Source organism: Myotis myotis, unplaced genomic scaffold, assembly GCF_014108235.1.
Source record: "Myotis myotis isolate mMyoMyo1 unplaced genomic scaffold, mMyoMyo1.p scaffold_m19_p_1, whole genome shotgun sequence".
NCBI classification, from domain to species: domain Eukaryota; kingdom Metazoa; phylum Chordata; class Mammalia; order Chiroptera; family Vespertilionidae; genus Myotis; species Myotis myotis.
Window position 1 is genome coordinate 184,620,483 of NW_023416313.1, and position 12,708 is coordinate 184,633,190.

The 12,708-nt window shown below is 46.1% G+C and overlaps 1 protein-coding gene across 5 annotated transcripts in view; it reads right to left on the bottom strand.

Moving 5' to 3' along the window:
- CDKL1 (cyclin dependent kinase like 1) overlaps positions 1–9,112 on the bottom strand; it is a 46,770-nt gene extending 37,658 nt beyond the window's left edge. Inside the window, exons 1-2 of one of the 5 annotated variants that reach the window (XM_036306227.1) lie at positions 8,861–9,112; positions 7,958–8,240 (exon numbers count right to left, since the gene is read on the bottom strand). In XM_036306227.1, the coding sequence (XP_036162120.1) occupies positions 7,958–8,125 (168 nt within the window). In that variant the 5' untranslated portion in view covers positions 8,126–8,240; positions 8,861–9,112. Of the gene's footprint in view, positions 1–7,957; positions 8,781–8,860 lie in introns of those variants that run through there. The other 4 variants (XM_036306226.1, XM_036306225.1, XM_036306228.1 and 1 more) reach the window with 4 other exon arrangements.
- Positions 9,113–12,708: the final 3,596 nt, after the last annotated feature.

Sequence of the window (12,708 nt, forward strand, 5' to 3'; positions counted from 1 at the left end):
TGAACATTTTCCCCGCCATGGTTATTCTTATCTTTGTTGGTGGCAAACCCTAACTTCTTATTTTCTAATATAATCTACATGGTTGTGGAATGACAGTTGGAAAGAACTACTATTCCAGTAAGAATCTGCACCCAGGCAGCCATGGCAGCCATGAGTCCCACAGCTAAGGCCCTGATGGAGCCCACAGCTAAGGCCCGGATGGAGCAAGGGCAGGATAAACCCTGAGGACCAGTCATTGGGAGACTTCAGAGTGTGGTGTTCACTGTAACGTGATGGTTCTGATGTGTGGAAGCAGCAGGGAGTGGACTTGGGGACAGATAAAAAAAAATAGTGTCTGTATTTCAGCTCACTAACCAGGAGGACATGGCAAATCATTAACCATCACAAACCCATTTGTGAAATGGGATAACAATACCATCTAAGGTTGTCTAAGTATAATCTGTGCATCCTAGGTAAGGATACAGGGCACTTTGCTCAAGTCTACTGGGTGACCAATAGCAATATGTGACTCCTTCTCATTTTTCTTCTCTTCTGGAGGGAGGGTTGTCACAGATAATGTTCTAGCTGCTGCTTTCAGCCCTCTATTGATGTTGGTCTGATCTAACCTAAGGCCCCGTCTGCTGAAGGTCTGCCCAGACACCTCATAGGGGCAACGTCCTGTCCTCAACTCCTCTAGGAGCATATACTCTTTTCATCACTGCTGGTTGGAATTCTTTGCTTCTTCTTCCAATAGTTCTACCATTTTCATCCCACAGAGAGAATATTCAGCATCATAGAGGCTTGGGACCTTAGTAACACAATTATCCTTGGTTGGTTGGCTTGTGTTTGTTTTGCAACACACAGCTCTTTTCTTGTTGGAAACATAGTTATTCCCAGGGTGCTGGGTTGGGTTCAGGTACAGTTACCTGCTTTTTGTAGAAACAGTGCCCACTTTCCATCACAGGGCCTGTGATGACTTCAGCCTATCATGCCAGACTTCTTGACTTAAGGTGATTTTCTTTCAGGGACTTTGTCTCCCTCTAAAATCTTGTTTCTGTCATGACTACCCCACCTCCCATGCAAAATATCTTTATATGCTTGAATCCCAGTTATGAAAAGGGGCTAAATTCATCCCTGTCGGGTTCATAGGTCATATGCAAATCAGATTTCATACATGCTGGTGGAAGAAGTTCTACACCCATAGTTTGAAGATAGCTGTGGGTCTTGTTACATAAAGATTAAGGTTAGTGTCTGTGAAGAACCTAGCAACATTCCAAATAAAATAAGAGGTAGCTAATCTCCCAGCTGGTCCATGAGTTGGTCTTTTATTGTGCTATTATAGCTATGTTTTTGGGTCATGGCTCAGGTTAATAACCTAACGTCACGGCCCCAGATATTCTCTCCGTCCAACACCATTGTTTTCTCTTTACTGGATTAATCCCATTGGCATACAAATATACTTATTTCTCCTGTATTAAAAACAACAGCAACAAAAATTCTCTTGACCTCATATCCTTCTAAGTGCTTGCTGTCTGTTTTCTTAGCTTCCTTTTATAATAAAATCTCTTAAAAGAGTTGTTTGTATTACTGCCTCTACTTTATACCCTTCATTCTCTCTTGAACCCTCTTTGATGAAGCTTTTGTTTCTACCACTCCCTGCACACCGCTCTTGTCAAGATCTCAGATGACCCTCACATTTTCAAAGCCAGTGCCTAATTCTAAGTCTCTACTAATGATGACCTTTGACACCATTGACATTCCCTCATTCTTTTTATGTTTGTTAATCCTCACCCCATGATGTTTTCTCCATTGAGTTTTAGAGAGAATGGAAGGGATGGAGGGGAAGAGAGAGAGAGAAACATTGATGTGAGAGAGACACATAGATTGTTTGCCTCCCACACGTGCCCCGATTGGGGCTGGGGATTGAACCCAGAACCCAGGTATGTGCCCTTAACCAGGAATTGAACTGGTGACCCCTCAGTGTAAGGGCGGATGCTCTAACCACTGAACACACTAGCTAGGGCCATTCCTTCATTCTTGAAACATTTTCTTCACTAAACTTTTAAGAACACTGTTCTTGGGATTTTCTGACCTTGTCAATCACCCCTTCTTGCCTCCCTTGCCGGGTCTTCCCCATCTTCCTGACGTCCAGGTGCTGGAGCTCCAGGGCTCAGTCTTTGATACTGTGTCTGCATTCCCTATGGCGACCCAGTCTCATGGCTTTAGTTACCATTGCTATGCTGATGCCTCCCAACTTAATATCTGCAACCTGGACTTTCCCTTAATACAAGACTTCCACATTAATTGCCCACTTTACAGTCTCCTTGGATTCACATCCCAAATGTAACATATACAAAACAGAACTCTTGATTTCCTTCCCCCCAGATTTGTACTTCACTCTCCCTATCTCTTTGCTTTTCCAGGTACTCAGGTCAAGAAAGTTGGAATCATTCTTGGTTCTTCATCCAACCACCAGACTCCTATGTGCTTTTCTCTGAGAATAAATCTAGAATCTGACCACCACCACTCTACCACTCTGACCCCGTGATTACTCCAAAATTCTTTAAATGATCTTCCTGATTGTGGAGCTGGAGTAACCAGCAGCTAGAGGAATCCTCCTAGGATATAAGGTATGCCCAGGCATCCCTCTACTCAAACACTCAAAGTAAAATCTACAGTCCCCACCATGGCCCACAAGGCCCTCGTTTCTGACCCCCTTACCTCTTTAATTTCATCTCCCATGACCCTCATCATCCTTATTTACTCTGCTCCAGACACACTGATCTATTTGCTCCTCCTAGAACACACGAGAACATACATAGAACCATCACTTGACCCTGCTTTGGGGCCTTTGTACTTGTTCCCTCTGCCTGGAAACTCATCTCCTGGATAGCTAATGAGTCATCCCTTCACATTTCCTTTTAGTCTCTATTTAAATATCATTATTCAGAAAGACTTTTCCTAACCACCCTAAATATCAAACAAGTCCCTCCATTACTCTTTCTCTCTTATCTTATTTTATTTTTCACCACTTGACATATAATTGTTTGTTTACTGTCAGTCTTTCCTTCCCTATGAGAAAGCGGGCCAAGAATAGTGCCTGGCACATGGCAAGAGTTCTGTAAAAACTTGCCAAATGAACATTTGTCAACTAGATTATGCACTGGTGTTTCATCAAAGCACTAACTCAAGATATTGAACTTTTCCCTTTTATTTTTCCACAATGGAAAATGAGTTTGACAAACAAACAAAACCTCATTGACACAGAACACAGTATGGTGGTTACCAGAGGGGAAGCGAGGTGGGGAGAAGTTGAAGTGGGTAAAGGCGGTCAAATATATGGTGACAGAAGGAGACTAAACTTTGGATTGTGAGCACACACTACAATATACAGATGATGTATTATAGAATTGTACACTTGAAACTTACATAAACTTATTAACCAGTTTCACCCCAATAAATTTAATTAAAAAAATAAAATGAGTTTGAGAAAGGGTAGAATAGTTGCTTTGAGCTCAGGTATTGCAGTATAATTTTATTACTGTCACTAGAAGTGAATTTGTTCTTAGAGTTATGAGTTGACTGATTTTAACTGGAGCAAATGTTAATTTTTTTTTATAAAGCCTAATTATCTAACCTAAATAAAATCTAATTCAAAATTAAAACATTAAAGGGTTGACTTCAGTAGGACCTTTTGGTGAAGAGTGGTTATATTTAGTTTAAGAAGCAGTTTATTAGTACAAATACTAAATTTTTCTCATAAAAATGTATCACCCATTTTTTTCCAAATGGCACAAGATAATGCATTTGAAAGTGTTTCAAATTTTCAGAAAAAAATGTTTTCTAAAAATATTAGCAAAACAGCTTTCTAGATAATAAATATCATCCTCAAAAGCATTTAATGGATAGTGACATTTTCATATATGCTGTCACACTGAGAATTGGAAGCATTATAGATGTGCTACCTTAAAAATTACAAAGTCAATTGCTGGACAATTCCTTTCTACAGTCATATCTGCTTAGGAGGAAACAAATATTTTTGAGTTCAATAGCAACTATTGGGAGTGGCTTTAAATTGTTAAATGAACAATTTTAAAAACAGACACCCAACGACTTCTCTGAGGATTGACACAGGCCAAATTATATTACAGACTCCAAGACACCATTCAATTCTTTTGTACTATTATTTTGTTGTAGTGGATATAGATCCTATTGAGCAGGATATGACCTGATCTGGGGAATCTTTTTGTTCCGGACATAGGGCTGAGTTTCATGAGACTTAGGCTTCACAAAACAAATGATGTCGCCATTTTCATCAATGGATAATGAAGTGAGAAAAGTAAGGGCAACGGTACACACATACTCACATCCACACAAATTGTACACATACTGTATACTCACACACACCAGAGAAATGAATGTTCATAAATCTTATTTATAGTTGTCAATTTCTCTCTCTTGGGAAGACTGCTTTTTTTTTTTCTAAAAAAGACTGTGCTTTTCCTAGTTTTGTTTTGTTTTTTAAATACTAAAATGTCCTTTTATTTATGAAGTGATGGTGATAGTTGTTGGTAGTTGGTGTTTTAAAATGTTGACAACCTTGCCTTGCCAGGTGGTTCAGCTGGTTGTAGCATTGTTCTGTACACTAACAGCTGCAAGTCTGATTCCTGCTCAGGGCACATACCTAAGTTCTGAGTTCGATCCCTAGTCGGGTTACTTATGGGAGGCAACTGATCGATGTTTCTCTCTCCCTCTCTCTCTCTCTCTCTCTCTCTCTCTCTCTCTCTCTCTCTCCATCCACTCCCCACTTCCCCTCTCTCTCAAATAAACTGGAAAAAGAAACACATATCCTTGGCTGAGGATTAAAATGCAGACAGCCCTATCCCAATCTGTAAAAATAACAATAACAAAAAAAATTTTTTTGAAACATTACTGGTCCATGAAATCCAAATATCCACAAATGACAACTTTCTAAAACAAACAAACAAAACAAACACTTGACTAGCTTCCCTTTTTTATAGGAGAAACCCAAATCCTTTGCCTGGCTTTCAAAGTCCTCTACATCTGGTCTTGACCTATCCTTCTAGCTTTCCTTATCGTAATGGGAGCAGCCAGGTGATCAGCACCTGCTTGTCCTCACCTGCTTGGCTAAGGTCACTGGAGTACTTTCAGCCTTAGTCCTCCTGGCTCCTAGTTCCTGACCTCACCAGGGGTCATTTAAAGCCCCAGCTCTGTGAGGGATATTCAAAGAACACCTAGGAACATAAACTCACCGAGTCACTGAGCTGCAGCCTTCCCCGGGGCCCAGGGAACTGTGTTTTGCTCACAGCTTGATATTCCTCCTTCCCATGGGCACTTAAGCCCTGCCTTCAATTCCAGTTCAGATGAGACCCTAAAACACTTGCCGCTCTCCCCTCTCTCTCATCAATTTCCTGTTCTCAGGGGCTACAACACCTGCCCGGGAGTCAGGCTCCAATCCCCAAAGACCGGCTGGGACCCAGGTGCAGCCATGTGCTAGCCATCACATCCCAGGGCCAGACCTGTGCTCCCAGGAAAATGCTCCCACTCCCTCCCACTGGACCCTGGCTTCCTTCTTTCCCTTTCCTACCTGGCCTGTTAGCACCCTACAGGCATCTTGGCCAAGCCTGGAGTTATTAATTGTGTCCCTCAATATACTGCTTTCCACTTACGCATCTTCTCCCTGGACAGACTGTTTGCCCCAAACACTTTCTTTCTCATTCCATGCTTCCCTAAGCATCTCAAAATCTAGCTTAAACATGCCTCCTAACACTTTGTTTTCATTATTCAACAAACATTTAGAGGGTTCTTGCCAGGCGTGGAGACACCAGGTGAATGGCACAGGCCTGCCCATTAGGAACCCAGTCTACCCTGAGTGGGAGCCGAGAAGAAATTATTTCCCATCCACAAGTTAACGTCTGCACGTGCGTACAACTTGATGTAAACATGTGTTAGGCACAATGGGGCTCTATAAGTAGTTACTGAGAAAATAAATGGAAAAACGTGACTTTATTCAACATACCCTCAATTCACTTATTCAGCAAATATTTAGTAAGTACCCATTATGTGTTAGGACTATCACAGAATTCTGAAGAGTTAGGGCTTAAAGGGACAGTCTCTACAGAAATCTAGTCCCATCGCCTCATACAGATAGGGGCGTCTACATCTGTGCACTTGGTTTTGGAGAGTGGGGTGCTGCACACTTTGAAAGCAGGCTCCTGTGCTCTACCCTTAGGGCACATCGACATTCAGTTATTCTAGAGAACACCTCTGACTCCCTAACTGATTGGCAACACCTCCCCTTCCCAAGAGCTTATTTTCTAAACCCTTCTTTAAAAACCCAGCAAGAAGCCTTACTAAACGCCAAGTAGTTGATACAGAGGCGAGGTCCCCATTCTGGAGGAACTCAGTTAATTAAGGGAGCCACACCTGTAAACACCATATTGCTAAAGAGAGGGGAGAGATTTCAGAGAGGCATCACAGGTGATCTTCTGAGTCAGGAAAAGACTCTCCACTAGAAAGAAATGCTCTTTTTCCTTGGAGTACAGGAACCCTTTGAAATGCAATCATCACCTTCTCCTCTAGGAAAGCCTGAGAAAGAGAAAAACTGTCCACTGGCCCAAGAGAAATGGGGAGAACCTCTCCCTGTGTAGAGAGGGTGGGGAAGGGCAGAGGGGCCCAGACAGTGAACACTGCTGGTCTCACCCCTCCGAGGGGAGCACTTCAGGAAGAGGGGTGATTGGAAGTGTTTTCTCAGAACAGACAACATCCAGGTAAAGAACATCCTAAACCGAAAGAAGCAAGTGTTCCCAGTACCCACTCACTCTATTTTATCCAAAGTCTGCTGCTGCTGCTGCTGCCCATTCGGGATCCTTATCCAGAGATAACCCACTTACTCAATTCGTGGGGAAAAGAAGAGTTTTCTTGACGAATCTCAGAGCGGAGGGGGGCGGCGGAGAGGTTAACCAAAGACCTTATATGCACATATGCATTACCTATGGACACAGACAACAGGGCGATGAAGGCCTGGGGTAGGGCAGGAACTAGGTGGAAGGGGGCAATGGGAGGGAAAAAGAAGGATATCTGTAATACTTTCAACAATAAATATTTTTTTAAATAAATAAAAAAGAAAACATCATGTTAAAAAAAAAAAAGAGTTTTCTTAGAGAGGCCTGGAGAAATGGAGAAGCAGGAAAAAGAGAAAATCCCGCGTGTTCCATCATCTCCCCCAAAGCTGCTCTTCCCTTGTCATAGAGTCAGCCCACATTTAAAACCAGGTTAACCCCCGCCACATTCATTACATGTCACGGTTTACCTTGCAGTTTGGGTTCATCGCCACAGAAATTCAGAGAAGAAGCGTCTTTCCATTAGAGGGAAAAAATAGTTTTAGCTTGTAATAAACAACTCCCCCTCCCCCGTTTGAAATCATGGTCTCCCACGGTTCCCGAATAAACATTTCAAAAGTGATCATTCTACTTTTTTGAGAAGAATCCTTCTTCTCAAGGCAGGACAACGTGAGGCTGAGCAGTAGATGCATGTGAGGTGTGAGGAGCACCTGTCAGCTCCCTGACAGTTTGGAAACAGGTGAGTGATCAATTCTCTTCATGCGCTAAGACCCTCGACAGAAGTCAGCCTGGGAGTGTAAAAGCCATGAATGCTAACCATGTGGTAAGTGCGTGTGCTCTCAATCACAGCTGATGGCCCTTAAAGGACCAGCTCTATAGGTGACATGGGAGAGAAGCTACTGGGAAGGAAAATAAAATACCCCCCAGCATCTCTGAAAGTGAGTACCACCTTGCCCACCTCTGCTTTCTAGCTCCTTATATAACTGGTGCCTTGTGCACAGATGTCCCATTTGTGTCAAAAGGCCATGAAGGAAGGAGATGTGACCACATCTCAAGGCCTCCGATTTTTTTTTTTTTTTTTTATCCCTGAAAATTCACTTGAAAGAACCCGTTACCTTGAGCATGCGGATTTCGCGAAGGGCGATTTTCCTGATGACCGGGTCATCTTCTGATTCCAGAAACCTCTTGATGGCCACAACCTGGCCCGTGTCCCTGCTTCTGCATTTGAAAACAACGCCGTAGGAGCCTTCACCAATTTTCCCAATTTTTTCGTACTTCTCCATCACAGAGGAATGAACCTTCTTAAAGTGGGTCTTCACATAGTTTGCAAGTGTCGCTTAAAGAAGACTGGCGCGCACGGACTGCCCGGGGCGCCCTCCGGACGCGCCTGGGCGGGACCTGGAGGAACAGGCACCTGCTCGCAGTTAGGACCCGACGGCTTTGAAGCCGCGCCCCTCGCAGCGGCCACGTGCCCGAAGGACAGCCCGGGGTCGGGAAAGCCACGGTCCTCTGACATATGCCCCGCGAGTGGCAATGGAACCCCGCACCCTAAAGCGAACCGAGCTGTAAGAGAATCTATCTTTTTCGTGTCAGACTTCACCCGATCTAAGACATGCGAGCTGGCTAAGGGCTTCCCCTGGTTCTAATTTCGGGTCTGATTTCCCTGCGGCAAGAAGACACCGCCCGGCTCCTGGCGGGGGCGGCGGCGAGGCCGGGAGGAGGGGAGACCCGCCGGGAGGGGCGCGGGCCTGGAGCTCCGGAGCCGAGGGCCACGCCGACCCGCCGCGCGCGGGACCCCCGCTGCCGACCCGCGGTCGCGGGAAGATGCTCTGCCCGCCCTCCCGCGCCTCGAGTGGCGCCACGTGGCGGCCTGGCCCGCTCCTCCTTCCCGGCCCGGCCCGCTCCTCCTTCCCGGCCCGGCCCGCTCCTCCTTCCCGGCCCGGCCCGCTCCTCCTTCCCGGCCCGGCCCGCTCCTCCTTCCCGGCCCGGCCCGCTCCTCCTTCCCGGCCCTGACTCACGCGCTGCGGCTGCCGGGCCTGGCCCCGCTCCCACCTCGCGACTCCAGCCCGGCTCTGCTCGCGGCTGGGTCCCTATGGGAACTGGTCCCCGCCCCCGGCTGGTCTGGGCGGGGCCGCCGCGCCTGGCTTCCCTGCTGGACCCGCCGTGGTCCCTGCAGCGGAGAAGGGCCCTGGTGGGTGGTCCTCGGGTCCCTGAAGGCGCTGCCCCCACCGTGGGCCCGGGGCCCGGCGCTTACGCCCCTCTGCCGGCGAGAAGGCCTGCAAGGCTGCAGACTCCGGCCGGAGGGGGAATGCAGCCGGAGCGGAGTCTGCGGGAAGACGCCTGCGCTAGGAGTCCTCCCCCCCATCCTCCTCCCACCCCCACCTCCTACCCCCCTTCCTGCATCAAGGGCTTAGCGGTGACCACACCGAGTAACAACTGATTACTCCCCGGTATTTTCCGCTAAACTGTGAACGCCCTGAGGGCAGCTTCTGTGCCTGTCCTGACCAGCGGCGTAGCATCCAGTCAGTGAATGAATGAATGAATGAATGAACGAATGAATGAACGAACGAACGAATGAGAAACAGGGAGAGAAAGGCAAAGAAGAAGATTTGGCCCAAATTGGTTAAAGTCAGCGCTTCACTCCACCGGCTGGGAGGGGGAGGGTGCGCCTTGACTACTGACTTCCCCTGCAGCCAGGCTTCTCACGTGGGAGATGGAGGTCACAGAGCCTGCCTCGCTTGGGGTTTCTTATTCCCAACTGGCTCCTGCTTGCTCCGGTTTGAGCACAGAGGAGGGAAGTAGAAAACCTGGGGAAGTCGTGAAATCATTTGCCACCCGGCACACCGTCTCAGTACTGGGTCATCTATGCTGTTTCATCTGCCCAGCACTGAGGTGGGTGTTTGCCCTGGAGGTAATACCCGAGGAGAGAGAATTAACATACTGTCTACAAAACAGAGACCAGTCCGGTGCCAAGCAGCTGCCACTAACTGTAAATCAGGGCAGGGTCAGGTGGGAGCAGGAGCTGGGAGGAGCGGGATGGGTGGCTGCCTTGACAACGAAGTAGCATATCGATGGTTCAGGGTGGACTGGAGTTCATCTGCGGACCTCCCAGGAATTGTTTGCCAACGGCAACCACTGATGTGTTTTCTGTCTCTACCGTTTTGCCTTCTTCTGAATGTCATGTCAATGGAATGATACATTATGTAGCCTTTTGAGGTAGGCTTCTTTCACTTACCATAAAAAATTTGAGATTCACCCATTCTGTTCCATTTGTCAGTTTATTCCCGTTTATTACTGAGTCGTGTTCCATTGTATGGTGTACCATAGCTTGTTCATCCATCCTCACTTGAAGAACGTTTCAGTTGTTTCCAGTATGGGTGATTATAAGCCAAGCCACTGCAAACACTCATGCATGGTCCATTGTGGGAACATATGTTTTCATTTCTCTTGGGAAAATAATACTTAGGAGGAGTCCTGCTGGGTCACATGATAAGTATATGTTATTGACGTAACTGCCAAAATGTTTTCCAAAGAGACTGTACCATTTTACCTTCCTGCCAGCAACATTCCAGTTACTCTGCCTCTTTGCCAGCACTTAGTATGCCAGATCTCTTTATTTCAACCATTTTAACGTGGGCAATGGCGTGTTGTGGCTTTAATTTGGAATTCTCTAATGACTAACGTTGAGCAGTCTTTCATATGCTTATCTGTCATCTGGATGTTTTCTCACTGATCTATCTAAAAGCCCCAGGAAGTTTTAGTAAATTCCTTGGGATTTTCTATGAGGACAATCATGTCATCTGCAAATAGGGACCGTTTTGGTTCTTCCCAACTGGTATGCCTTTTCTTTTTCTTGCTTTACTGCCCGTGGCAGGTCCTCCAGTGGGAACTCAAATAGGAGCAGTGAGAGCAGATATCCTTACACCGGTCTTAGGAGGGAACCATTCATTCTTTTTTTTAAAAATATATATTTTATTGATTTTTTTACAGAGAGGAAGGGAGAGGGATAGAGAGCTAGAAACATCGATGAGAGAGAAACATCAACCAGCTGCCTCCTGCACAGCTCCCACTGGGCATGTGCCCGCAACCAAGGTACATGCCCTTGACCGGAATCAAACCTGGGACCCTTGAGTCATCCACTGAGCCAAACCGGCCAGGGCAGGAGGAAACCATTCATTCTTGCACCACTAGGAATGATGCTAGATTTCTTTGTAGATGCTGTGGCAGACGGCCTCTAAGATGGCCCTTAATGACCCTGCTTCTTGGTATTCATGCCCTTGTGTGCTCCTCTTCCTTTCAGTATAGACTTGACCTAGTTGCCGGGGTCCAACCTCAGCAGGTCCAGGGGTCCCCAAAGGTGTGGACGGAGTCGGCGAAGAAGGAAGGACACGGAGACAGTGTTCAGTTGATCAGCAGCCTAGCCAGGATCTCCAGCCAGGATCTCCAGCCAAGTTCTGGTCTGGATCTCCAGAGAGGTTCTGCTTAGGATCTCCTGCCAGGGTCTGTGTCCATGTTCTCTTGCTAGGTTCTCCAGGTTCTCCAGCCAGGTTCTGTAGCCATGTTCCCTCGCTAGGTTCTCCAGCCAGGTTCTGTAGCCATGTTCCCTCGCTAGGGTCTCCAGCCAGGTTCTGCCCAGGTTCTCCAGCCAGGTTCAGTCACCAGGTTCTAGTCAGGTTCTCTTGCCAATTTCTGTAGTCAGGTTCAGCCCAGGATCTTTCGCCATGTTCTCTCCAGTGAAGTTCTTCTGTCTCTAGGCTCTGTGTAGGTTCTGTCTTCTAAGTTCTGTGTGTAGGTTCTGTCTTCTGAGTTCTGTGTTCTAAGTTCTGTCTTCTTACATCTGTATTTATACCAGTTGATTCCAATCCTATCAATCTCTATTCCAAAGGTTAGGGCGTTTCTTATCTCCATTCCAGGGAGTAAAGATTATGTAGCTTAAGCATGATTGTTCATAGTTAAAGTGATTAATTACCCGCCTGGCACTTAGTTAAGAGGTTTTATTCCCTCCCTAACTTCAGGGGAAAATCCCTACCTGGGGAAACAACCTTTCTCAGAGACCTTGGTTAAAACACATAGTGCCAAGAAGGTGAGCAAACATATTAAGGACAGTATGCCATATATGCCAGGTCCCTTGAAACAGCAAGCATGGACCGGCTCCCGGCACCTAGTGACTTGCTTCTAAGGAACGGAATACGTCAAAAGTAATGTAATATCACTTCTGAGGTTAGGTTACGAAGAGACTGTGACTTCCACTTTGGGTGCCCCCTTGGGCTCTCATTTTCTTGCTCTGAGGGAATACAGATGCCATGTTGCGAGCTGCCTTATGGCCAGGAACCGAGGAAGCCAACAGCCAGGAAGAACTCAGGCACTAGTCTCATACTCTGTGAGGAAATGAGTCCTCCCAACAACCATGTGAGTGAGCTTGGAAGCAGATCTCCCCCTGTCCCACACCACCATTCCAGGGAGATTTCAGATAGACTTCGCCCCAGCTGACAAACACACGTTCAGTCTCCTGGGAGGCCTTAAGCCAGAGGCACCTCTAGAAACGGTGAGAGGACAAATGTTTGATATTTATGCTTTGGGGTTATTTGTTATGCAGCAAATAGATTAGATTGGGAAACGTCTCTTTAATTCCAGTTTGCTGAGAGGTGTTTTTTAAATAATGAATTGATGTTGAGTTTTGTCAAATGCGTTTCTACATCTATTGAGATGATTGTATGACTTTTCTTCTTTATATTATATGATTTTCCTTAGTCTGTTGATATAGTGAATTATATTGATTTATATGTATATATTTTAAAATGTTTTTATTGATTTCAGATAGAGGAAGGGAGATAGAGAGAGGGATAGAAATATCAATGATGAGAAT